This window comes from Neoarius graeffei, chromosome 8, assembly GCF_027579695.1.
Source record: "Neoarius graeffei isolate fNeoGra1 chromosome 8, fNeoGra1.pri, whole genome shotgun sequence".
NCBI lineage: Eukaryota > Metazoa > Chordata > Actinopteri > Siluriformes > Ariidae > Neoarius > Neoarius graeffei.
Window position 1 is genome coordinate 60,475,038 of NC_083576.1, and position 24,741 is coordinate 60,499,778.

The 24,741-nt window shown below is 42.8% G+C and overlaps 2 protein-coding genes across 3 annotated transcripts in view; both read right to left on the reverse strand.

Moving 5' to 3' along the window:
- Positions 1–397: 397 nt before the first annotated feature.
- xiap (X-linked inhibitor of apoptosis) overlaps positions 398–24,741 on the reverse strand; it is a 46,234-nt gene continuing 21,890 nt past the window's right edge. For both annotated transcript variants that reach the window (XM_060927971.1, XM_060927972.1), the window contains 5 exons: positions 15,368–16,186; positions 15,073–15,172; positions 5,774–5,852; positions 1,618–1,642; positions 398–1,448 (listed from right to left, as the gene is read on the reverse strand). In XM_060927971.1, the coding sequence (XP_060783954.1) occupies positions 1,255–1,448; positions 1,618–1,642; positions 5,774–5,852; positions 15,073–15,172; positions 15,368–16,169 (1,200 nt within the window). In that variant the 5' untranslated portion in view covers positions 16,170–16,186 and the 3' untranslated portion in view covers positions 398–1,254. The remainder of the gene's footprint in view (positions 1,449–1,617; positions 1,643–5,773; positions 5,853–15,072; positions 15,173–15,367; positions 16,187–24,741) is intronic.
- On the reverse strand, positions 22,355–24,701 carry LOC132889912 (general transcription factor II-I repeat domain-containing protein 2B-like). Its single transcript, XM_060926728.1, has 3 exons — positions 24,642–24,701; positions 23,087–23,306; positions 22,355–22,977 (listed from the first exon to the last, which is right to left on the reverse strand). The coding sequence occupies exons 1-3, from the start codon at positions 24,699–24,701 to the stop codon at positions 22,613–22,615; spliced, it is 645 nt and encodes a 214-aa protein (XP_060782711.1). The 3' UTR covers positions 22,355–22,612.

Genomic DNA, 24,741 nt, shown 5'->3' on the forward strand with positions numbered 1-24,741 from the left:
ATGATCTGATGTAGCTTCAGACTGTGGAAATGTGACTATTTTCTATATTTAATCCGAATGTTAATATTAGATCAAGAGTGTGACCACCATTATAAGTAAGTCCTATAACGTTCTGATTAACCTATACTAAAACTAGAATGGACGCCAACACTGTTTTCAGAGGGTCTTTTGAGTTATCAAAGTTAATATTAAGTCTCCAACAATTAACATATCCATATTTTTTGTATCCGGTTACAAATAAAATCTTTATCTTCGATATAATGATCAATAAACTGGCCTTGGTGAACTCCCACTTTTAGTCACTACTGCTTGGTGCATCACACAGTCATTCAGCTTTATCATTTAGTTATTAAATGTTTTGTGAAAAAGGATTTGCAAAGAAAAACAAAAGTAGTAGTCACTGTATACACACACCATTTTATTGTCTTGTATTGATGCAAGTATTGGTCAGGTTACATGTTATAATATTATGGTTTTAAAACTCAGCTATTGCATTAAAGCCATTTCTGAATGTTAACAAAGTTCACCTAAGCTTCAAGAAATTTGCGTCAGAAAAGAAAAGAAAAAAAAATTCCTGTATTACGATTTACTGGAATGAATGTTAAAATATAAAAATTATGTTAATTACATTAAAGAAAGGCACTCTTAATGAAGTACGAGTAATAGTAGTATGGTGCAGATGTACATCCTGGACAGGTCGCTAATCCATCGCAGGGCCAACACCAAGAGACCCTGAATGAGACTTTATCATCAAATTGTCTTTGCTTGTGCATGCACGCAAAGAGTGTGGTTTGAGTCCCAGCAATGGCATATAATAATTTGTCCATATCGGCACAGTGCATCATATTCTAAAGCAGCTTTTTCTGCAGAACAATGTTGTGCTGCTAAATTATGCACATAGACCTGAAGAAAGGGAAGGAAAAAAAATAAATAAAAACAACAAAAACCCACCCCTCACCCCAACAAAGAATATACAAAAGAGCTTAAATTATCGACTTTTAAGTGTAATCTTAGAATAAACATGTTATCTGTATCTAAAACAGCAGCCTCAAATCTATGTAGTCATACGAAAAACAAGCTATAATTTTAATAAAAATTAATAATGTTTGTAATATGGAAATATATTTGCTCTACTATAATCCAAATATATAAATATTTCTCATGTTTACACTATACTGTAGTATAAAACAAGTATTTTGAAAGAATGCTCAGAATTAAAGGAGTAGGAAACAGCAGTTGTGTGCGCGCTGGAGGTTATGAGCTATAGGTTTTGATTTTTTGTGTGATGTTTGCACAACAGAGGGGGCACTTGTGAAGAGAATCGGAGCACTTCTTGCAGGTCACCAAGTGTCCACAGGGGATGAAGACGATCGCAATGTCACTGTCCATGCACACTTTGCAGAGCTTTTCACGTTGCAGTTTCTCCAGCTTCTTCAAGGGGTCTTCATCTGAAAGCCACAAGAAAGGATTATACCCCACCCCCGACATTTTTTTTTTGCAAAAATACACAATTTACAAAAATGGTATTTTTGCGATCAAATCCGCGGAACTCTGAATTTTTCAGAGCCCTGCACAGTACATTTTAAGTTAAAATATACCACAATCAGATGTACATACTTGGCTCATGACTGGAAAATCCATTCTAAAGAGGGAAAAGTAGAAATAATCAAAATTATTCATATATTGAGTTTACAAAAAGGTACAGTAGTGCTTGAAAATCTGTGAACCCTTTAGAATTTTCTATATTTCTGCATAAATATGACCTAAAACATCAGATTTTCACACAAGTCCTAAAAGTAGATAAAGAGAACCCAGTTAAACAAATGAGACAAAAATATTATACTTGGTCGTTTATTTATTGAGGAAAATGATCCAATATTACATATCTGTGAGCGGCAAAAGTATGTGAACCTCTAGGATTAGCAGTTAATTTGAAGGTGAAATTAGAGTCAGGTGTTTTCAATCAATGGGACGACAATCAGGTGTGAGTGGGCACCCTGTTTTATTTAAAGAACAGGGATCCATCAAAGTCTGATCTTCACAACACGTTTGTGGAAGTGTATCACGGCACGAACAAAGACTTCTGAGGACCTCAGAAAAAGCGTTGTTGATGCTCATCAGGCTGGAAAAGGTTACAAAACCATCTCTAAAGAGTTTGGACTCCACCAATCCACAGTCAGACAGATTGTTTACAAATGGAGGAAATTCAAAACCATTGATACCCTCCCCAGGAGTGGTCGACCAACAAAGATCACTCCAAGAGCAAGGCGTGTAATAGTCGGTGAGGTCACAAAGGACCCCAAGGTAGCTTTTAAGCAACTGAAGGCCTCTCTCACATTGGCTAATGTTCATGAATCCACCATCAGGAGAACACTGAACAACAGTGGTGTGCATGGCAGGGTTACAAGGTAAAAGCCACTGCTCTCCAAAATGAACATTGCTGCTCGTCTGCAGTTTGCTAATGATCACGTGGACAAGCCAGAAGGCCAATTCTGCCACCTCGGCCGGCGGGTGTCAGCCTTCACTTTCATTGCGCCATGGGGTTTCGTGCGAGGCCCTCTGACTCACGCGTGCGTTGGACTCCTTGGTCCGTGTTTCAAGATGGGTCGGTTGGGTGGCCGGCGTCGCCGCGGACCCCGAACGCCCCTTTTTCGGTGACGTGGGCCGGTCCCCGCCCTGGGAATTACGTCCCGAGGCGTGGGGCTAGCACGCCCTGGCAGCGCTGGTTCTTTGGAGAGAGGGAAGAGGTCGCAGGCTGTCAAGTTTGGGGAGGCTGGGACATCCCCTGCCCGAGTTACAAGTGTCCAAAGTCGGACTGGAGCCGCCGATGGGAAAACGAAACAACATTTTGGAAAAATGTTTTGTGGACAGATGAGACCAAAATAGAACTTTTTGGTTTAAATGAGAAGCATTATGTTTGGAGAAAGGAAAAACACTGCATTCAAGCATAAAAACCTTATCCCATCTGTGAAACATGGTGGTGGTAGTATCATGGTTTGGGCCCGTTTTGCTGCATCTGGGCCAGGACAGCTTGCCATCACTGATGGAACAACGAATTCTGAATTATACCAGCGAATTCTAAAGGAAAATGTCGGGACATCTGTCCATGAACTGAATCTCAAGAGAAGGTGGGTCATGCAGCAAGACAACGACCCTAAGCACAGAAGTTGCTCTACCTATTGGGCCTTTTCCACTACCCTTTTTCAGCTCACTTCAGCCCAACACGGCTCGCGTTTCAACTACCTCAGAGCAGCACGACTGAGCTCACTTCAGCCTTACCCAGCACCCAAAACTCGCACGGTTTTGGAGTGGGGCTGAAGTGAGCCCAACCGAGCCGAGTGGGGCTAGGGGCATGAGGAGACACTCCCCTGTGCACTGATTGGTGAGGAGGAGTGTCCTCACATGCCCACACATGCCCCGCGAGCACGCTGGGATCTGTAAACACCATAAACCCAGAAGAAGAAGAATTACGACCAAGAAGAAGATGATCAGAAAACTAGAAGATGGAAGACCAACCCAAGCGAGGAAAGGCCAGCCAGTGGTCCATCATGGAGACACAGACGTTTCTCTGTGTTGTTTATTGTTTACTATCCGGGTCGTGAGACTATCGCTTAAAAGGTCACTGATGTCACTGTTTGCACCGCCTAACGACATCACGTGACGTCCACCCACTTTCGCTAACTCCACCCAATGTGTCCACCCACTTCCAGCCAGCACGGTTCAGCACGGTTGTAGTCGAAATGCAACCCCAACAGCCCCACTCAGCACCGCACGGCTCAGCCCAACTCAGCCGCGTTGGTAGTGGAAAAGCCCCAAAAGAATGGTGAAAGAAGAATAAAGTTAATGTTTCAGAATGGTCAAGTCATAGTTCTGACCTTAATCCAATCGAAATGTTGTGGAAGGACCTGAAGCGAGCAGTTCATGTGAGGAAACCCACCAACATCCCAGAGTTGAAGCTGTTCTGTACGGAGGAATGAACTAAAATTCCTCCAAGCCGGTGTGCAGGACTGATCAACAGTTACCGGAAACAGTAGTTGCAGTTATTGCTGCACAAGGGGGCAGTGGTGGCTGGTGAAAAAAAATTTTTGGTGGGGCTGGTGTGCCAAAAGATTTCCCTGCCTAGTCCAGTATAAGCATTCAAATGAACAGTCAGAAAATGACAATTCCACAATAATAATTTAATTTCCTTCTCAAAATCAGCAGTTTCACTGATAAAGTAAATTAACAATTTACAGCTATATTAGGCTCCATTTATGCTTTGGAAAGACATAATCAAATACCTCTTCATTGTGCCTTCTTACAGCAATGCTGTGCCCATCATCTAGCTGCGCTGCTATGCTAATCCTGCTGAGCACAGCTAGCTTTACGCAGTTTTCCATGTGAACTCTTGATCTTGCATGCTTCTTGATGCGTTCGGAGAGCTGCTTTAAGTCAGTTTGTCCAGACTGTGTCCACGTCAAATCACACCTGTCACTTTTGAAAAGGATGCAGGGGAAACAAAAAAAGTGCATTGGCTGTTCCACAGCCTGTCAGGCAGCATCAGCCACGACTTGCGCTGGAACCAACTCCTGCAAAAAGTCCCGTTGTAGGCTTTAACTTTCTCCTTGGTTGGCTGGGTGATGTTTATTTCGGGTTTGTCGGGTCCCAGCTCCTCAACACGGATTTTTTCCACCATTGTTCTTCTCGTGAAAGGGTAGTTCAACAAATATCTCACCGAATTTGGTGGAAGCTGCCCCTCAACTGTCGTTGTCGCCATCATCTCTCTGACTGACTGACCTGAGACCTCAAATTTATCACCATAGCAATCCAAAACTTTCCCACATTTTCTGTAGCAGGGCGAAATTTCCAGCGCCCCAAAACCATTAAATTGGGCGATGCTGACTGGCCAAATATTTATTATTTTTCCCTAGGAACCATACACGATTGGCTATTTTGCTGCACTTCTGGGGCACTTTGACGAGTGCCCAAGAAGAGAAATGATACGAGTCTGTCGGTGGAAATTCACTGTTGAATGAGAGTCAGTTGGTGGAAATGTTGTTTAAATAATTCAGATTGCATGTAAGCACACACTTAAGTAAAACTGACATATCCCTCCACCGCTGCCACTGCAAGGGGGTCACACCAGATACTCAAAGCTAAAAGGTTCACATACTTTTGCCACTCAAATATGTAATACTGGATCATTTTCCTCAATAAATAAAGGAACAACTATAATTTTTTTGTCTCATTTGTTTAACTGGGTTCTCTTTATCTACTTTTAGGACTTGTGTGAAAATCTGTTTTAGGCCATATTTAGATTAGATAGAAGTTTATTGATCCCTTTGGGTGGGCTCCCTCAGGGAAATTAAAATTCCAGTAGCATCATTACAGGATAAACCGAGAACAGAGAAAAACTTCTAGATAAATTAAATTAGGTATTTGCATATACAAATATAAAAAAAGAATAAGATATGGGGGGGGGGGGGGGGGGGGGGGAAGGGCCAACGGAAGAGGTATTGCACATTATATTGCACATTGTCCAGTATTGTTTATTGTCAGGCTAGGCTACTGCTCCTTCCCGTCCTCTGTCCTCCTGTTACCCCTCCTCCCCCCCAGAGAGGAGTTGTACAGTCTGATGACATGAGGGACAAAAGAGTTTTTAAATCTGTTAGTCCTGCACTTGGGAAGGAGCATTCTTTCACTATTTATGCAGAAATATGGAAAATTCTAAAGGGTTCACAAACTTTCAAGCACCACTGTAATTATCCACATGAAATTTATTAGTTTCACTCACTGAAGAGCTGGTTCCATGATTTCTTAGTTGAACGCTGTTGATGAAGTCTTGCCCTTTTTCTGCGAGCAGGAAACGGCATCTGTTGGGTCATAAGTGGATTCACAAGTTACATTTCATGTCATGGCACACGTACTCGGGTTAGACAAGTGCAGTACTGTATATACTGTTTACACATCTCAAATCTAATGTGTCACAAGGTGTTTATTAATTTTCTATAACAGCACGGCTTTGACCGTAGTGCTGACTGGAAGACAAGCCACGGATTTGTTGCAGTCTCTCTCATATGTTCTCATTTCTACAGTAACATGTATGGCAGATGCTCCACGCGACTACTAATAACTAATAGTGGAGCTCCCTTTGCACGGAGCAGAACTCCATACTAAGAGAATATGGTAATGCGTCGATCTGATTTTTGATGGCTTTTTTTGGACTCTGTATGCAGGTAGGTACAACGCATGTGTACCATCACAGGTACAGTACCTGATTGTAAGTTCAAGGCAATAAACAGTACTGTGCAAAAGTCTTAGGCACCCTATATTTTCCATACAAACTTGTTATAGATTTCTATTTTAGGACTTCTACATTATCGAGTCAGTACAAAAACAATTTAGGAGTCAAAACGTTCGTTTTCCAGCACAAAATTAAATGGTACAGAAAAAAAGTTTGTATCTGAACAGCATATTACATAAGGGACCACTTTTCAGATTTAAAAAAAAAAAAAAAAAAAAAAAACCCCACACAATGAAGGCTTCTGGGTTTTGCTGTAAAATTAAGAACCAAGTGTGCCAAAGTGTCCAGAAGAACTGTGGCTGGTTCTATAAGATGCTCAGTAAAACCTCCAGCTCATTTTCTTATAAAATTGCACTCATTGTACCTGAGTGTACCTTTTTTTTTTTTTAAAGCAAAGGGCCATCTCACACTACATATTGACTTTGTTTCATTTATTATGGCTTACTGCTGTTTATAATTTTTTTTTTTTTTAACGTTGAAACATTTCATTTAATTATTTTTTTAAGCCATTTTTGGTCGGCAGCATTTCTTTACATGTGCCTAAGACTTTCGCACAGTACTGTATCTCAAACACTTGACCACTAGACAATGAAATTTCCATATTTATTTGCATAATATTTGCATAAATACATTCATACATTTATTTGCATATTTTTATTTGCTTTTTTGAAAATAACTCAGGATTATTTACTAAAACTGCAGCAGCCCTTGGCATTAAGAACAATGGCAGAGTGTCTGAGAGGTGCACATGCTTTTTATTCCTCTTGAACACAAGTATGGCATTGAACACTGGCTATCAAATACTGTACACCATGAAAACTAAAATAATTCATGCAACATAGTTGTAAACAAATACACAATTTTGCAGAGTAATGTTTACAGACTATGCTCTGAATGTTACACACCTTGCTCCACTCAACCAAGGGTACAAACCTCTACAAGTTAGCCAAACATGTACCATTATCCTCTGCGCTCAAAGTCTCGTGCTAAACCACAGTTCAACCAATGCACTGAACAAACACACACACACACACACACACACACACACACACACACACACTTTACATTGTGTGTGAATGACATACCAGGATGACGGACAGCAAAGCTTTATAACATACCGTACTAAACCTCTGACGGAGGCACAAGGTGAATATAAAAACACAGCGAGTGTCTGTAGCATAACAAATACAGCTTCCTTAGCTGACAGCGGTGTTGTAGCCGAGTCACTAAACCTCGAGTCTGAGTCCAGTCTCGAGTCCCCAGTATTCAAGTCCCAGTCAAGCCCAAGTCTCCTCTCATCTCATTATCTGTAGCCGCTTTATCCTGTTCTACAGGGTCGCAGGCAAGCTGGAGCCTATCCCAGCTGACTACGGGCGAAAGGCGGGGTACACCCTGGACAAGTCGCCAGGTCATCACAGGGCTGACACATAGACACACAACCATTCACACTCACACCTATGGTCAATTTAGGGCGTATTCACACCTACGTTGTTTGGTCCGGACCAAACGACCCAAATTTCCCTTGGTCCGGACCTTTTGGGTTGGTCTGAATACAAACCACCGAACTCTGGTCCGGACCAAACAAGCGGACCGAGACCGAGCTGCAAGGTCGGACTCGGTCCGGACCAAAGGAACCCTGGTGCGGACCTTTTAGAGGTGTGAAAGCAGACCGGACCTAATCTGACAGTTATGCTTTTTTGTACCTCGGGAGCTTCCGTCGTTTGTCGAGCATTATGGGAAACAGAGTCTTGACACTCCACCGCAAAGTGCAAACACTGTTTCGGTTGTCAAGGGAACCTTACAACAGTCGTTCAGTCATTCAGACCAGTGGTAGGCTAGACTACAGAGTACAAAAAATGAGTAGGGGGCAAACGTGGGCCGAGGAAGAAACGCGTACCCTTGTGGATATCTGGGCAGATGTCCACATATCTGAGCTTTTGGAGAGAACACACAAAAATGCCGACGTGTTTGCTGTATTCAGTGAGAAAATGAAGGGGTTCACGCGCTCCCCAGAACAGCGCTTTGTGCACGTGTCGTCTCTGACCAATAGCTGAACGACCTCAGGGCGCGTGGCTTTGTTGACAGATTTTGGTCTGCTTACTAAAATGTACAGTGTGAAAGCGAACCGCACCAAAATGAAAAAAAAAAAAAAAAAAAAAACCATTTGGTTTGGACCAAAGCAAGTGAACTATCGAACTATCCTGGTCTGAATACACCCTTAGAGTCACCAGTTAACCTAACCTGCATGTCTTTGGACTGTGGGGGAAACCGAAGCACCCGGAGGAAACCCACGCGGACACGGGGAGAACATGCAAACTCCGCAAAGAAAGGCCCTCGTCGGCCACGGGGCTTAAACCCGGACCTTCTTGCTGTGAGGCGACAGTGCTAACCACTACACCACCATGCCGCCCCAAGTCCAAGTCATTAAAGAAAATTTTGAGTCAAGTCCACTATTGATCCAAGTCGAGCCCAAGACTCCAACTGCATCATTTGACGCTGGCCGTTTCAGCACCATTAACATTAGTTAGTTCCTGAACATGACGTATGAACAGGTGAATGTGCGTTCTCTTTATCAGGGAGTGTGAAGTATTCTCTCAGAGATGGTTGGGAGACGGATATAAGTGCAGAAGGTGTGTTTATTAATACAAGTGAAGAGGGTAAACAATCCAGAACAGCATGGAAAATCGTAAAACAGTGAAACAGGCAACAGGTCGAGCGAGGCCCAAACAGGCTATCGTAAACTCGGCAGAATCAAAGACGAGAAACAGGAAATCAGGGATCAGGAGACCTAACAAGGAAATAAGGCTCAGTAATGTATCAGCAACGCAACTCAATACTTCGCAAAGTAAGTGTTTTTTCACAGTTTTTATATAGGGGCGCTGATTGTGCGTTAATTCTGTGCAGATGAGAGTCATTTACGGCGTTCACGCGAGAGTCCACTTGGCGCGTGTGCTGTCCGAAGCACGCCCGAGAGTCTATCTAATGCATGCGCCAAGGCGCGGGGATGTGACACTCTTGCGTGAAATTAGTACAAAAATTCATGTAGATATAAATATCTTATGGCAAATTATTATGGCATGTTACCAAAAAGAGTCCTTGTCTCCAATTTACGACTCCTAATGCAGTTAATGCACAAGTCTGAGTCAAGTCACAAGTCCTTAAAATTAGGGCACGAATCAGACTCTAGTCCGAGTCCTGGAATCGAGTACTACAAGCCTGGCTGACAGCTCTGCCCATAACATGAATAATGACTGACCACTCTAGCTGCCACTTACAAACACATTTTACACTCATCAGGGGCCCCACTTTCAGTCAGTGCCTAAATATATATTAAAACTAATTAATAACATGCTGTAAAGAAAAACATTATGATATGATTTTGTTTTCTATAAGATGTCGTCTTACTTAAAAAGTTGGGGCGTCACCAGTTGTTCACAAAAATGAAGAGCTGTTTTACTGAATATTCTAGATTAATTATCTTTAAAATAAGAAGTAATTTGTTAAAATTTGGTGCACCTAATCCAGAGAAATGAGTGAAAATGTTTGAGACGATGTCTTAATAGAAAATCAAGTTCGGAGAAAATCAGCTGTAAATTTTGTGATGTGTAAATTGAAATTAATTAATGTGGCAGCTATCTGGTTGCGATTACGTCATATTTATAGGTTGTTTTACAGTATAACATTGTGGTGATGGAAAAGTTACAGATTAAGGAATACATTTATGACAAAATTAGAAAAACAATATCCAGGTCATTTTTTGATGTACTCGTTTCAAATTGCTGTATGTCAGAATGAACTTTTGCTACACTGGACTCACTTTGTGGTGATGTGCCCCACTTATGGAAAGCGTCTCTAGTGTCAGAGCTTTGTAACCGACAGTAACCTTTCTGATATTCAAAATGGAGAACGTTTAGGTGCTTTCCATTTTTCATTAGCAGGACAAGCTGTGGGGTTTTTTTTGTTGTCTGATTAAGTTAAAGAAAATGAAAAACAGATATTGGCAAGGGGATGACTTTATAACTGTAATACCATACGTGTTAACAACTGGAGTGTTTCAGAACATTAAATATACTTATAAAATGGATAAAAACTAAAACTTCTTTAATAATATAGATTTTTTTTTTCTCTCCGTGCTTCCACGGAAGGCAGTTGCATTTTTCTGCTCTCCCTCTCCCTCCTTTTTTCCCTGCTTGTACTTCTGTGTCTTGTCTCGTCTGCTGTACTTTTTGAAGAGACTCTTCCTGCATTACTTTCTAAACTAAAAAAAAAAAAAGCATGGAATTGATAAACTGGTCTCCTAACGAAATTGACGCAGTTTTCTTGACGAGAAATTTGGGTTCGGGGGAACCCGTCTGTCCTGCTGGAACGTTTGCGGCTGGTTACACGATGGACGCGTGGGAGCGGTGGCGGGTCGTGTGCCTGGCGATTCTTTCTGTGGAGGACACTGAAGATATCTACCTATTCGGAACCATGATTACAGGACTTTTGCTGATTGGATTAGGCATTGCCCTGGTATATCGAGGAAATCAGACAACGGTGACAGCTGTTTAAAGCCCCACAAAGCTGCCCGATATGATTGGAGTGGTGGGCAAAGCTGTTGGCACTCGGACTGTGGACATTCAGAACTTTAACCACAAAATGGTTGTTCGGAGCAGCTTTCAGCTTTGCAAGGAATATGTTTTTCAGAGATCAATTTGAATAGAATGGACAGATATGGACGAGCGGTGTGGACGTAAAGACTGCGTCTGGAAAGACCAAACAACTCATATCCTATCGACATTGGGCGCCCCGAGACAGCACTGGCCTTGGTTTAGGCCGTTGCTGAGGCAACATTTCCCCCTGAAGGTCACTGCCGGGAGACACTCTCGCCCTCGCATTCCTTCTCTAACTCTCCGCGGTCGCCATTTTTACCCCCAGTGTGACAAGCGGGTGCGTGATCAGCGTCGTCATGACTGCAGGACCAGACAGCTGCTTGCTTGCGCTGGATTACCTCCTCCCCTCCCCCCCCGATTCCCCCCTTCAAGTCCCGTGTTTAAAGTGTACTTGTGTTGTGTGCTTATGTGCAAAAGGTTTTTAAATGTTCCCACACTGTACCCCTGACAGGAGCAGTGGGGGGGGGTTCCTTTTTTTCCTCATCTCTCCTCATGTGTTTCCTTTTTGTCTTCCTGTCCTGTCTACCCTATGTCACGGACAGGTTGACGGCTAATTTCGCTGGTACATGTGACTAGTGACAATAAAGGGCATCATCATCATCATTTAGGCACCGCCGTGCACTGTGATGTATTTCAGGTTAATGAACTACTGCATTGTCTTGTGACAGTGAGACCAATAATGAGAGACGCATCGCAATTACGAATATACAGTTGTGGTCAAAAGTTTACATACAGTGACATGAATGTCATGGCAATATTTGGGTTTTCAGGAATGCTTCTTTTTCTGTGGCAGAATGTACAGCATACAGCTTTAATAAAAATAAATACCCCCCCTAGAATTTGGTGCACAAGTTTTAATTTTCTTTGGGTTTTCTGAAATCAAACACAGGGTTAAAATTATACATATCAGGTCAAAAATATACATACAGCACACCTAATATTTGGGTAAAATGTCTCTTCACAAGATTCACCTTGACCAAACATTTTTGTTTACCATGAACAAGCTTCTGGCAGAATTCTGGTTGGATATTTCACAACTCTTCATGGTAGAATTGGTAGAGTTCAATTAAAAAAAAAAAGTTTTCTTGGCATGGACTTGACTTATATGGATCGTGCTTATATTTTCAATAGGGTTGAAGTCAGGACTTGTTTTCAGCTTAATGTTAGCCTGCTTTATCCTCCACAACCAGCTCTGATGCGTGTTTGGGTTCATTGTCCGGTTGTAATTCCCAAGTCGGGTTCAAGTTTCTGATAGTTTATGCTGAAGAATTCTGAGGTAGTCCTCCTTCTTCATTATTCCATCCACTTTTACCCCTTTTCCACCAAATCAGTTCCAGGGCTGGTTTGGAGCCAGTGCTGGTGCTGGTTCACAACTCGTTCAACTTGCGAGCCAGCTGAGAACCAGTTTGCTTTTCCATAGCTCGCGGGGCTAAGCGGAGCCACATCATTACGTCGCTGCATACGTCATTACGTCGCTGTATATGTCAGTTACGTCGCTGTATATGGAAGTTACGGTGCTACGTTTGCATAAACCTTGGCGCGAATATCAAAGCAAAAACACAGAAGCAGCAGCAGCGGCAACAACAACAATAAATTACTTCGCGTTTGTACAGCTGCTGCTTCTCGTAGCTTAAAAATGGTGATCTTTCGCGGTCTTGTTATTGTTGTTGGTCTTAACAACTCCGCCCCCCCGCTGACGTAAGCGGTTCTTTCCTCTGGCCCAGCAGAGAGTTGGTGCTAGCCTGGAACCGGTGTTTCTGGCCCCAGAGCCAGTTCTTTGTCAGTGGAAACAGAAAACCCGGTTCCAAACTAAGCACTGGCCCCGAACCAGCCCTGGAACTGCTTTGGTGGAAAAGGGGCATTTATGCAATGAACCAGTTCCACTGGCAGCAAAACAGCCCCAGAGCATGATGATCCTACCACTACCACCAGCTGGTACAGTGCCACTCTGTACATGGTGGTCATCCTCTTCCTCAGATCTGCACTGAGCTCCTTGGACTTTCCCATTTTACTGTGTGTTGGTCAATCCAATGAGTGCTGTAAACAAACCCTTTTTATGAAGGCACAGAGAAGCTATCAGCTATAGTCAATCATGATCACTAAACAGGAAGTTGAGACACCTTGGCAAGATGGGACACATTTTGGAAATTTCAGCACCTCTGAATTAATAATCTAAGTGAGCGTATGTTAATTTTTGACCCTGTATTGATTTCAGAAAACCCAAATAAAAGTAAAACTTGTGCAGCAAATTCTAGTATTTTTTTAATTAAAGATGTATGCTATACAATCATTCTGCCGTAGAAAAAGAACAGTTCAAAGAAATTACTGAAAGCCCAAATATTGCCATGACCTTCATATCAAAGATGACATTCATGTCACTGTATGTAAACTTCTGCCCACAACTGTATATTTATTCCTTTCTTTGACACCGCATACCATGCGCCAGAAACACCATCACAACATTTATTATGGTGTGACTCTGCTGGGTGCCTGGTGGACGGCAGTGAATCAGCGCTTTCACTTTACATCATTACTATATAGTTACAATCGAATATCAAACTTGATGTGTCAAACAGTTTTCTGGTGACATCAGTCATGTCCATGTGTATTGGCGCATACACACAGCGCTATCAGGACTAATTACCATGCACCTGTTCCTGATGAGAGTGCAAATCACAGTGCATACATATAAGGACTCTCAGTAACACACAGACTTTGTAAAGTGTATGCTCTGTACCAGGTATCTGACGTTACCAAGCCTTATATTTTATATTGCTTTTCTGGTTTTGACCCCGTTTGTATTTTTGGACATTGAGTATTGTATTATCTCTGATATCCTGTCTGTGCCTCACTTGACCACTGGCTATTTTTTATGCCTCCACCACTGTAAGGTGCAGGAGGCATTATGTTTTCGGGTCGTCTGTCTGTCCGTGCGTGCGTGCGTCCGTCCCGCAACCTTGTGAACGCGATATCTCAAAGGCTAATGAAAGGAATTTCACCAAACTTTCACCATTTGTGCACTTTGGGACAAACATGAACTGATTAGATTTTGAGATCAAAAGGTATAAGGTCAATGTCACTGAGGTCAAATGTCTGTCCGCAAACCTTGTGAACACAAGGTCTCCAAGGCTAATACAAGTAATTTCACCAGGTCAAGATTACTGTGAGGTCAAATGTCCATCCCCAAATCACAACTTAATAAGGCGTGTAGTCTACCGGGCGGAGGCATCCCCGTCGACGTCGAGTTCTATCTAGTTGACTCTGCCTTTGTCCAAGTGTTGGATTTGTTTGCTTGCGTGCTTTCAGTAAAACTCTTCCTGCACTTACATCCGTCTCTCACCCTTACATGACACAAACCATCAACTGTCCAAGAAGCTAGTGGACTAATAAAACCGTTTTAACTAGTTTTATATGAAACTGTCGTGAATATTTTCTGTAACGTCAGTAAATAACCCCACATTATTTTTAAAAGCAAATTAAAAATAAGCACTGGATAAAAACCCATCTATTTTATTTAAATAAAGATACAAATTTCATTGCCTGGTGGTCAAGTGTTTATGAGTTACATTACCTTGAACTTACGATCGGGTTCCCTGTGGTGGCACACGTACGTCGTTTATATGTACGGATGTGGTACAGTCAAAGCCATCAAAAATCAGGTTGATGCATTTATGTTAAGTATGGGGCTCTGCTTTAGAGGAGCTCCATTAAAAAAAATTAAATCTCTGGAAAATTCCTGGGGAATAAGAGGAATAAAACACTGAAGGGAATGCTATTATAGGAAAATAATCAGCTTTGGTGTGATAACAGTAACTCATATGGAGCCTCATCACTTCACCCCATTGTTGATTAGTTTCCTCTATGTTGTCCCAAAACATTTTAATCCTTGCTTAGCTCAGAATATTAACTCATCTTTAAATAAGTCAAAACTGGCCTAGAACATTGGAAGACCACCAAAAAAAAAAAAAACCTCACGAATGGTCAACAACTGCACAAATGTATTGTTTTTGTGTATCAAAGAAAATTACTAACCACATCATTTTAAAAGATTTAGCCACTTTTTACCCATCTACCAATAATATAAAATTATATATTGCAGTAATATAAAGTTAGCTAAAACCGAAAATAGCTAATTACCCTGGATAGTGCTTGGCATGCTCCACCCAAGGATCATCATCTGGCTCCCAGTTCTTCAGACATCCTCCACATTTGAAGCAAACCACACCGTCTTGATCATCTGCACAAACAACACGCATAACAGTGGTAGCACAATGTGATTGTAAACATGTCTGTGAACATGCTCATGTCATAGTACAGTCCCATGTTACAACTGTAGAAGCAATATCTAATAAAGCCTGTTACAATTTGCACAAAACAAGGGGAAAAGGGAAAAAAAAAAAAAACCCTGTAAAATGGCAGAAATGAGTCTTACCTATGCTGGTAAAGCCAGCTCGAGCCAGCCTTTCATGGTTGATGGGATGCACTTTGTCCCTGAAGCTTTCAAGGCGTTCCTCAAACGTTTCCATTGAACTGCTATGACCATTGGTTTTCCGAGTCAGCTGCTCAGAAGGGATGTTCCCCACATCGTGGCCCAAAATAAAGAAGCAGTGCGGGTAAGCTCTGGTATGTTCCTCCCAGGGATCGTCGCCTTCCTCCCAGTTGACCAGCATACCTGCGCAGCAGAAACACTGCACCCTGTCGATCTGCCTATCAGACTCTGGTAAATAAAAAAACCCAGCTTGTGCTAGGTCATGAGTCTGGACCGGGGACCAAGCAGGCCAGTTGCTGAACGTATCCAGCCGTGCATCTTCGCTCTTCATATGCGGAATCTTAGGGTACGCGGACTCATCCACCACTTCTCCTGTTCTTAAACTAAACTCCCTGGCTTCAGCATCTTCATCATAAATGGAGGCAGGAGATGGAAAGGAGGTTCCATCAGGAAGGTTCCTGCGATGAACACACTGGAGAAAACTGCAAGCAGGTGAGACGCTGTGGTGTCTTTCTACTGGGTTGTCCCCTTGGTGCCAGTCGTCAACAGTGTGCTGGCAGCTAAAGCAGCGCACTTGATCTGATTCACCGGTGAAGTAGAAGCCCGCCCGGGCCAGCCTCTCCGCAGGAACCTCCTCAGAATGAGGAAAGGTCTGGAATGAGTTCAGTCGTGTGCTCATCACAGACCAGTCTTGCGATCCATCATCAGTTTCAATTTGGCCAAAATCATTAGAGCCAGCCATCATCACGATGAGAATGTCAGCTGAAACACAAATACCCATTGGTAACCGTCTCTGCCATAATGACTGAAAGTTAACATTGTTAAAAGAAAACCCATTTTTAAAATACAGTTATGAAGATAGAGGATATAAACTAACGATTCATGTGAATAATTGAAAATAAGGAGCTCGCACAACTAAGATATCCATCTCCGAAAGTCAGTTTCTATGCAGAATGGACGATTTCATGGAGGCCGCCATTGAAAATATTTTAACCGATCAGAAAAATCCCCCCCCCCCGATCGTTTCCGGCAGTGCTCTGATGTCATTTGGGTGCAAGACACAGAAGCGCCGCATAGTGAGTAAGACTTGAAGCTGCTTCTGGATAGAGATTTCATTAAAAGTTTATATGAAAAAAAAATTAAAATTCCATTTCTCTAACAAAAAAGTGGAGGGGGAAAGATAATACTGATGTTACTGATAAACAGCGAGGGAACAGTGAACAGCTGTACTCCTATGTGACTGAATGGAGGGAGGTAAATTTTCACATTCATATCCCTGGTACAAGTAGTGCTGCCGTGACGGCCTCATTCCGCGGATTGTAACCTCATTCATCTCATCTCATTATCTCTAGCTGCTTTATCCTGTTCTACAGGGTCGCAGGCAAGCTGGAGCCTATCCCAGCTGACTACAGGCGAAAGGCGGGGTACACCCTGGACAAGTCGCCAGGTCATCACAGGGCTGACACATAGACACAGACAACCATTCACACTCACATTCACACCTACGGTCAATTTAGAGTCACCAGTTAACCTAACCTGCATGTCTTTGGACTGTGGGGGAAACCGGAGCACCCGGAGGAAACCCACGCGGACACGGGGGAGAACATGCAAACTCCGCACAGAAAGGCCCTCGCCGGCCACGGGGCTCGAACCCGGACCTTCTTGCTGTGAGGCGACAGCGCTAACCACTACACCACCGTGCCGCCCGGATTGTAACCTTGCTAGACAATTTACAAACCGATCTGCATACCATCTGACTTACCTAAATCTGTTAAAGAGGCAAGTGTGCGAGTTTTTACACATTCCTGGCAGCATACGCGCTTGTGAGCACACTTAGCATGCTCTTGACTCATTCATTAAAACCTTCAAGACGTTACCAGGCTAGCCTACCGTAATTGCCGTAGTAGACAGTCCAACCCTCGCGGCAACACAGAAAGAAGGTAAACAAACACTGCTTTACGCAGCTCGTGTGCTCAGAACATTTTGAAGAAAATTGTTTCACTCAAACAACTTGGATGCACCGGCATTAGGAATACCGTACAAGCCAGCACTGAATCCAGACACGGTTCTAGAGCTGGGCGATAAATCGATTTTATTGGTTAATTCGAATTTACAGTTAAGGATGATGTGTTATGAAAATCGGTTTTCTCTCAGTTTTAACTTCCGCCACCGACACTCCCCTCTGCGCATGGGCAGAACAGATCGGGCAGCGACACTATAGCCCTCCTCCCGCGCGCTTGCCATATAGACAACACAAACATGGCAGCGATTGGGAGAAAGCCACAACTTGCGCCCAAGAAAGGAGTAACTTCCTCCGTGATCTGGAATCGGTTCGGTTTTGCGGGGTCGGACGCAGACCAAACAAGTCCTCGTTGTAAGGTGTGTTTGAAAATGGTTGCTTCCAAAGGAAGCAGCATGACGAATTTATTCCAACACCTTAAACAGAAGCATGCAGCGGAGTGGGAGAAGTGCTGCTCCCAGCAGAATGAAAACAGCCGCAGCACTAGCACACCATCCAAAGTAAAGCAAGCAACCGTCCCTGACACATTTTCAATCTGTGTGCTTTATGATAAGGATGGGGCACGGTGGAAGGCAATTTAGCAGGGGGAAAAAAATCTATTAAAATTGAAAATCGGATTTTTTGTGAAAAAAATCCAAGATTTTTTTTAGTCCATATTGCCCAGCTCTATACAGTTCCCACAATCTTCGGCCAAAAAATGGACGAGACAAACGAGACAACAGCCAGCAGTCCGCAAAAGAGAAGTTCAAAGGGTAAGAAAACACTTTTTATGGCTTCCCTAAGTTTTTATTAAGCGTGATATGTTATTTTGAGCTCCTTTGGGCATAAATGCAATATAATTGCTGATGCAGCTAAGTAGCTTGATGTTTGTTGGGTGCCTTGCCTTGATTTAGTGTTGTCAGAAAAGCCTCGGTGATGACTAAGGCCAAGTTTACCTTAGACCGTATCTGTCTCGTTTTCTTCGCGGATGCACTGTCCGTTTACATTAAAACGCCTGGAAACGGGAATCCGCCAGGGTCCACGTATTCAATCCAGATCGTGTCTGGTCCGGTGCTGTGTAAACATTGAGAATACACGGATACACTGTGCTGAGCTCTAGCTGGCGTCGTCATTGGACAACGTCACTGTGACATCCACCTTCCTGATTCGCTGGCGTTGGTCATGTGACGCAACTGCTGAAAAACGGCGCGGACTTCCGCCTTGTATCACCTTTCATTAAAGAGTATAAAAGTATGAAAATATTGCAAATACTGATGCAAATACTGCCCATTGTGTAGTTATGATTGTCTTTAGGCTTGCCATCCTTCCACTTGCAAGTGGTAAGTGATATGCGCTGGGATCACACACACAGCGGCTCAGTCCCGAATCACTGCTCGTGTGCTTCACTCGCGCGCTCTGTGAGCTGCGCAGGGCCGGAGTGCACACCCTCCAGAGGGCACTCGCTGTTCAGGGCGGAGTGATTTGGAGCGCAGGATGCCTGCAGAGCCGAGCGTATCCGTGTATTGGCGTTGCTGTGTGCACGCGAATCGTGTATTGGCGTTGCTGTGTGCACGCTAATCGTTTTAAAAACGTTAATCTGATGATCCGCTGATACGGTCTAATGTAAACCCCACCTAACTCAAACAACTCTATAAATATTGTTCACTTCTGTGTAACCAACTGATATGGCAATGCTTGCTTATCATGATCATCGTTATTCGTGTCATTGTCCGAAATACTCGAGGAAAATCAGTGAAGAAATGTTTCTGGCGCTATGACCCATTTGGTTGAATACGGCGGTGTATTGTAAGTGACGTCACACTTTACAGAAACCATTCGGAGTACTTTTGGGTATACGGGAATTTGTTTGTGGAATCGCCGACCTCGATCACTGCAATCTAGTCAAACACGTGATCATTTTAAGAAACCGGTGAAACAGTTTTTATGGAGTAAATTCCAAACCCAGTTTTACGATGTGTATACAACTAATTTTTAATAAATTTTGGTGCCAGTTCTGTAATCTAGTTATACTCTGATAATTACAGTTAGTATATATTTTTTGTTTATGACTTTCATCATTGTTTCTACAATTTCTCCATTGGAAATAAGTGTATTTTATACTTTGTGTTGTCCTCGGTGCTATTTATACTGTATCTTTTACATGTATGAATTTTACCAAATAAATCTATACCATACCAGCAGTTCGGGTGTTTCTGGCAACATTTCTGCCTTTTTCCGTACAAGTACATCCTGCTGTAATGCTCACATGAATCCTGTATAGTAAATCAGTGTTTGTTTACCCTCTTTCTGCGTTGCCGCGGGGGTTGGACTGCCTACTACGGTAATTATGGTAGGCTAGCCTAGGAACATCTTGATGAAGTTTTTCATGAATGAGTCCAGAGCATGCTAGTGAGTAGCAGAACACATCGTTTCAGCCTCGTTTTACAGGTAAAGAGTTCAGGTTTGTCCATAAGTCAGGGTTGCAGCTCATCAATACTCTATTTCAGATGTATAGTGGAGGAGAAAGAAAAAAAAAAAAAAGAAAAAAAAAAAACACACGACATTGTCACCTTAGTAGACCTTTTGCTTTGCCCCTTCAGTACTGAAGTATACACTCAGCCTTGCGCCCAAATGACGTCACGCATCGCCCTTCCAACAGGCAACATGGCAGCCTCCTGGTGGCATTAGAGCAGCGATACAAAAACGCTCACAACTTTCTTACAAATGGTCAAACATGCCAGAAACTTTTCTTACAGGCTCTCAATATTACAAGCTACCAACCCATGCATGAATTTACTTTCCATTTTCTATTCCTTTAAAATAACTGAAAGAAAAAAAAAATCACGCATTTCATCCTCTATTTGGAGGATTCATCTCATCTCATTATCTGTAGCCGCTTTATCCTGTCCTACAGGGTCGCAGGCGAGCTGGAGCCTATCCCAGCCGACTACGGGCGAAAGGCGGGGTACACCCTGGACAAGTTGCCAGGTCATCACAGGGCTGACACAGACAACCATTCACACTCACATTCACACCTACGGTCAATTTAGGCCATGTACACACGTAGCCGGGTATTTTTAAAACCGAACATTTTCCCCCCCTCCGTTTATAAAAATGTTTTATCCACACCACCTCGTCTTCGAAAAAAAATCCCTTCCACACATAACCGAACATCCGCGTTTTCAATCACATTCATCTCATCATCTGTAGCCGCTTTATCCTGTTCTACAGGGTCGCAGGCAAGCTGGAGCCTATCCCAGCTGACTACAGGCGAAATCAATCACATTCATAAGCATTCCAAACCTGTAGATGGCATTATTTCCCCAAACCTGTAGATGGCATTATTTCCCCAAATCCTACCCCCAATCACATCAGAATAGCACCTGCACAATAATTAACGCTTTCAAGGCACTAATCCGATCCATTACTCTTTGTCCATGCTTAATCTGGCTTCTGCAGTAAACAAAGGTCGCACGTTTGACGTCAGGGCAGATTTGTCGTCATTTTTTTGGCGCAGATTGTGACGTTCTAAAATGCAAAACTCCGGTTATCTCTGTCTACACGAAAAGGCATACACGGAGTTTTCAAAAATCTTCACTTTGCCCGGAGTTTTTTTAAATATTCGTTTTTGATGCGTTTTCATGTGGATGACAGGCCAAAACGTAGAAAAATATCTTTGATTTAGCAGATACCCGGCTACGTGTGGACGGGGTCTTAGAGTCACCAGTTAACCTAACCTGCATGTCTTTGGACTGTGGGGGAAACCGGAGGACCCGGAGGAAACCCACGCGGACACAGGGAGAACATGCAAACTCCGCACAGAAAGGCCCTCGCCGGCCACGGGGCTCGAACCCGGACCTTCTCGCTGTGAGGCGACAGCGCTAACCACTACACCACCGTGCCGCCCTATTTGGAGGATTAAGTAAGTAAATGAAACAGGCAGAAATCAGGAGCCATAGTTCGAGTATAAAACAACTGCTGGGTTTGACTAAAGGTGCTGACTGCAAAGTTATTTGAAATTCTCTCTTTTTTTTTTTTTTTTAATGCCTCCACCACCGTAAGGTGCAGGAGGCATTATGTTTTCGGGTTGTCCGTGCGTCCGTTCCGAAACCTTGTGAACGCAATATCTCAAAAGCTAATGAAAGGAATTTCACCAAACTTTCACCATTTGTGCGCTTTGGGACAAACATGAACTGATTAGATTTTGAGATCAAAAGGTCTAAAGTCAAGGTCACCGTGAGGTCAAATGTCTGTCTGAAAACCTTGTGAACACAACGTCTCCAAGGCTGACACAAGTAATTTCACCAGGTCAAGATTACTGTGAGGTCAAATGTCCATCCCCAAATCACAACTTAATAAGGCGTGTAGTCTCCCGGGCAGAGGCATCCCCATCGACGTTGAGTTCTATCTAGGTTTTTTTTTTTTTTTTAATTGTGCATGGCATTTTCCTATGTCTCGCAAGAACAATATCATGTGGACGAGATGTGACCATTTTGAAGTGCTGAGGGTCGCTTTTCTCCATTTTGTGACCGTTTTTCTACCTCTTAAGGCAGGGGTGCCAGGGTGAAATTGGTAAGGGGGCCAGATTTTTTTCAAGTGGGACCTTGGGGGCCGAATTACACTTTTGGCCTGAAAAGACCAGACACTAACTCAACAAAAGGACATTATTTTATATGATTTTTGAAGGCCTATACGCCCAAAAGGAATTGTAAAGCTATAGCCTCAAAATGAGGCGCACAATAACATGGCAGACAAAAGCAATTTACCCTCTGAAAATGTGACAGTCTAAGCATGCAAGTAGCCTACATTTATAAAAAAAATGTTACAGAAATGGAGTAAGACACAAATAACACAAGTGTAAACTGTAAATGACTTAGATCAGATTTATTGATCTTGCACATCAAAAACATGTCAATGCATAGGCCTAATTAGGCCAATTAAAACGATTGGCAAGTAGGCCTAAACGAGTCAAAAAAAAGAAGTGCCAGGGTAAATAATTCCACCAATAGGTCAAGTGACTAAATATCCAGTAGCATTAGTTTAAAAGAGCCAAATATGACTGAACATACCAATAAAAACAAACTACAGATGGCACATTAACTTTGCTGGTCAAGTCCCACATATATTTCCACACACCCATCCTGTTTATTCTCCCTCAAGCACACAGGAACATGGGGGAGAAATACCAGCTACATTTTACATGTGGAAGCCACAAGTCTTTTACTTTTTACCAGCTTGTCGACATTGGGGGACAGACTCTGGGCAGTTGCTATTTTCATGACATCGTTGAGATGTCCATGGGTCAGACGACTACGCAGTTTCGATTTATTAATATTCATTACTGAAAATGCCTGTTCACATAAATATGTTGTCCCGAACATACAGAGTATTTTACCGGCAAAGGCCGTGATAATTGGGTACTCTGGTGGCAATGACTGATAGAAAGACTGGATTCCAACAGATGCGTATTTATCCTTGACGAATGCACCCTCCGAAAATGGCTTGGACACTTTTGTGATCTCCCACGCGATGATGTAGCTCGCCTTCACTGCCCCTAACATGAAATAAAATGTACAACAAAGATATTGAGACACCCCTCTTTGAAAACAGCCGCATTTAACATTAAAGGAGAACTGAAGGTGATGTATGATATTAAAACGAACCTTCATGTGTCTCTCGAGACTTTGAGAAAGCTGCTTGCTGTTTTTGAAGGTTTGAGGCAAGCTCATTTAGCTTTTCAGTCCTGCGTTGCCCGGTGAATTGGCTGTATTTGTCGGCGTGGGTCTCGTAATGTCTTTTGACATTGTATTCCTTCGGTACAGCCACTTGTTGCGAACAAATCAGACAAACAGGTTTTCCCCCTACTTCCCATAAAAAGTATTTCTCTCCATTTTTCCTGAAAGATGCGACCCTCAGAATCAACTTTCCTCTTTTTAGACAACATCTTGTGAACGAGCAACAACTAGCCTACTCTACATTAAATCCGGGTCATTGCACCTGCACGTGCTACAGCAAGCAGAGAGCAGCTAAAAACGAACCGATGGATTACACGAAAATGGAATCAAATTGAAACATTAGATTTAAAATCATTACGAAAAAAAAAAAAAAAAAAAAAAAAAAACACCACACAAAACATTCGATTTTTATTAATTCATTATTTTTTTAAAAAAGTCTCATGAACCACCGGGCCGGATGTGATGACCAATCGGGCCGTATCCGGCCCGCGGGCCGTTACCATGGCACCCCAGTCTTAAGGTAAGCAGTATGGCCCTACAGAAACAGCCAAATGCGAGGAGCTTTAACTCATTAGCACAACTATGGAACTGAGACGGCGATGTGCGGAAAACATTGTGATTCTGCCTCGACCTTGGACAGCTTTGAATCGCAGGGATGTAATTTGTGGTTGACATTCGCGAATAGAGCCGTGGAACCAAAAGACAGCTATATCTTTTCTCCGTTACCGCTTTTGTGTTATCGTTTGTTTCTCTGTACGATCAAAACAATAGGTGTATAACTCCATCCTCGCTCCTGTGGAGTCAAGCCCATGAATTCTAAGGCTAAGATAGCTAATAACTAGCTAGAATGATTTAGTTATCTGTCCAGAAAAATGACATGCCATCTAACCTTGCTCTATCTTGTAGTTGCACTCACTAGACAGGCTTTCCTTTTGTTTTCCACAGAGCGGAGTCTACCATGTTTGCGAACTTGTTTTGGTTAAAAGTAGGTCAAACACGCCCCACCGGCACATCATGATATTGTTGCTTGCTTGCTTGCGCAACCTCCGGAATCGTAAAACGCCGGACGGGTTTTATCTCGGCAAAACATTTACACATAGGATACACGGTGTGTGCAGCAGTGAAACATCTTGGAACTCTAACAGCAACAGAAATAGAACATCTTGCCCAGAATTCACCTTTAACTTATCAACTCAGTCCATACTTCTTAAAGAAAACTCTTAAGTGTGTATCCTATTTTGTGACAGCTATGTAATCACAGTTTATAGAATTATTTTAAGAATAGAACTCCAAACGTTTTCACAATCAGTTACATAAATAGACTGAAGGACACAGAGCAGCTGACAGAGGCGATGAGTCATGTGACCCACCTACATAGAAATGACACACCCATTTACTAAACATGAGGCAACGCTTAACGCTCACCATATCTTTGCATAATAACCAGTCAGTTCTGTGCTGTTGATAAAGACATTAAACGGACCTGATTAGCTCGGTGTTGCGCAAAACGTAAAGCGTGCACCAGCCGTTCCCTGCCATACATTTCTACAGCATGACTTACTCCCTCCAAAAGAATACGAATC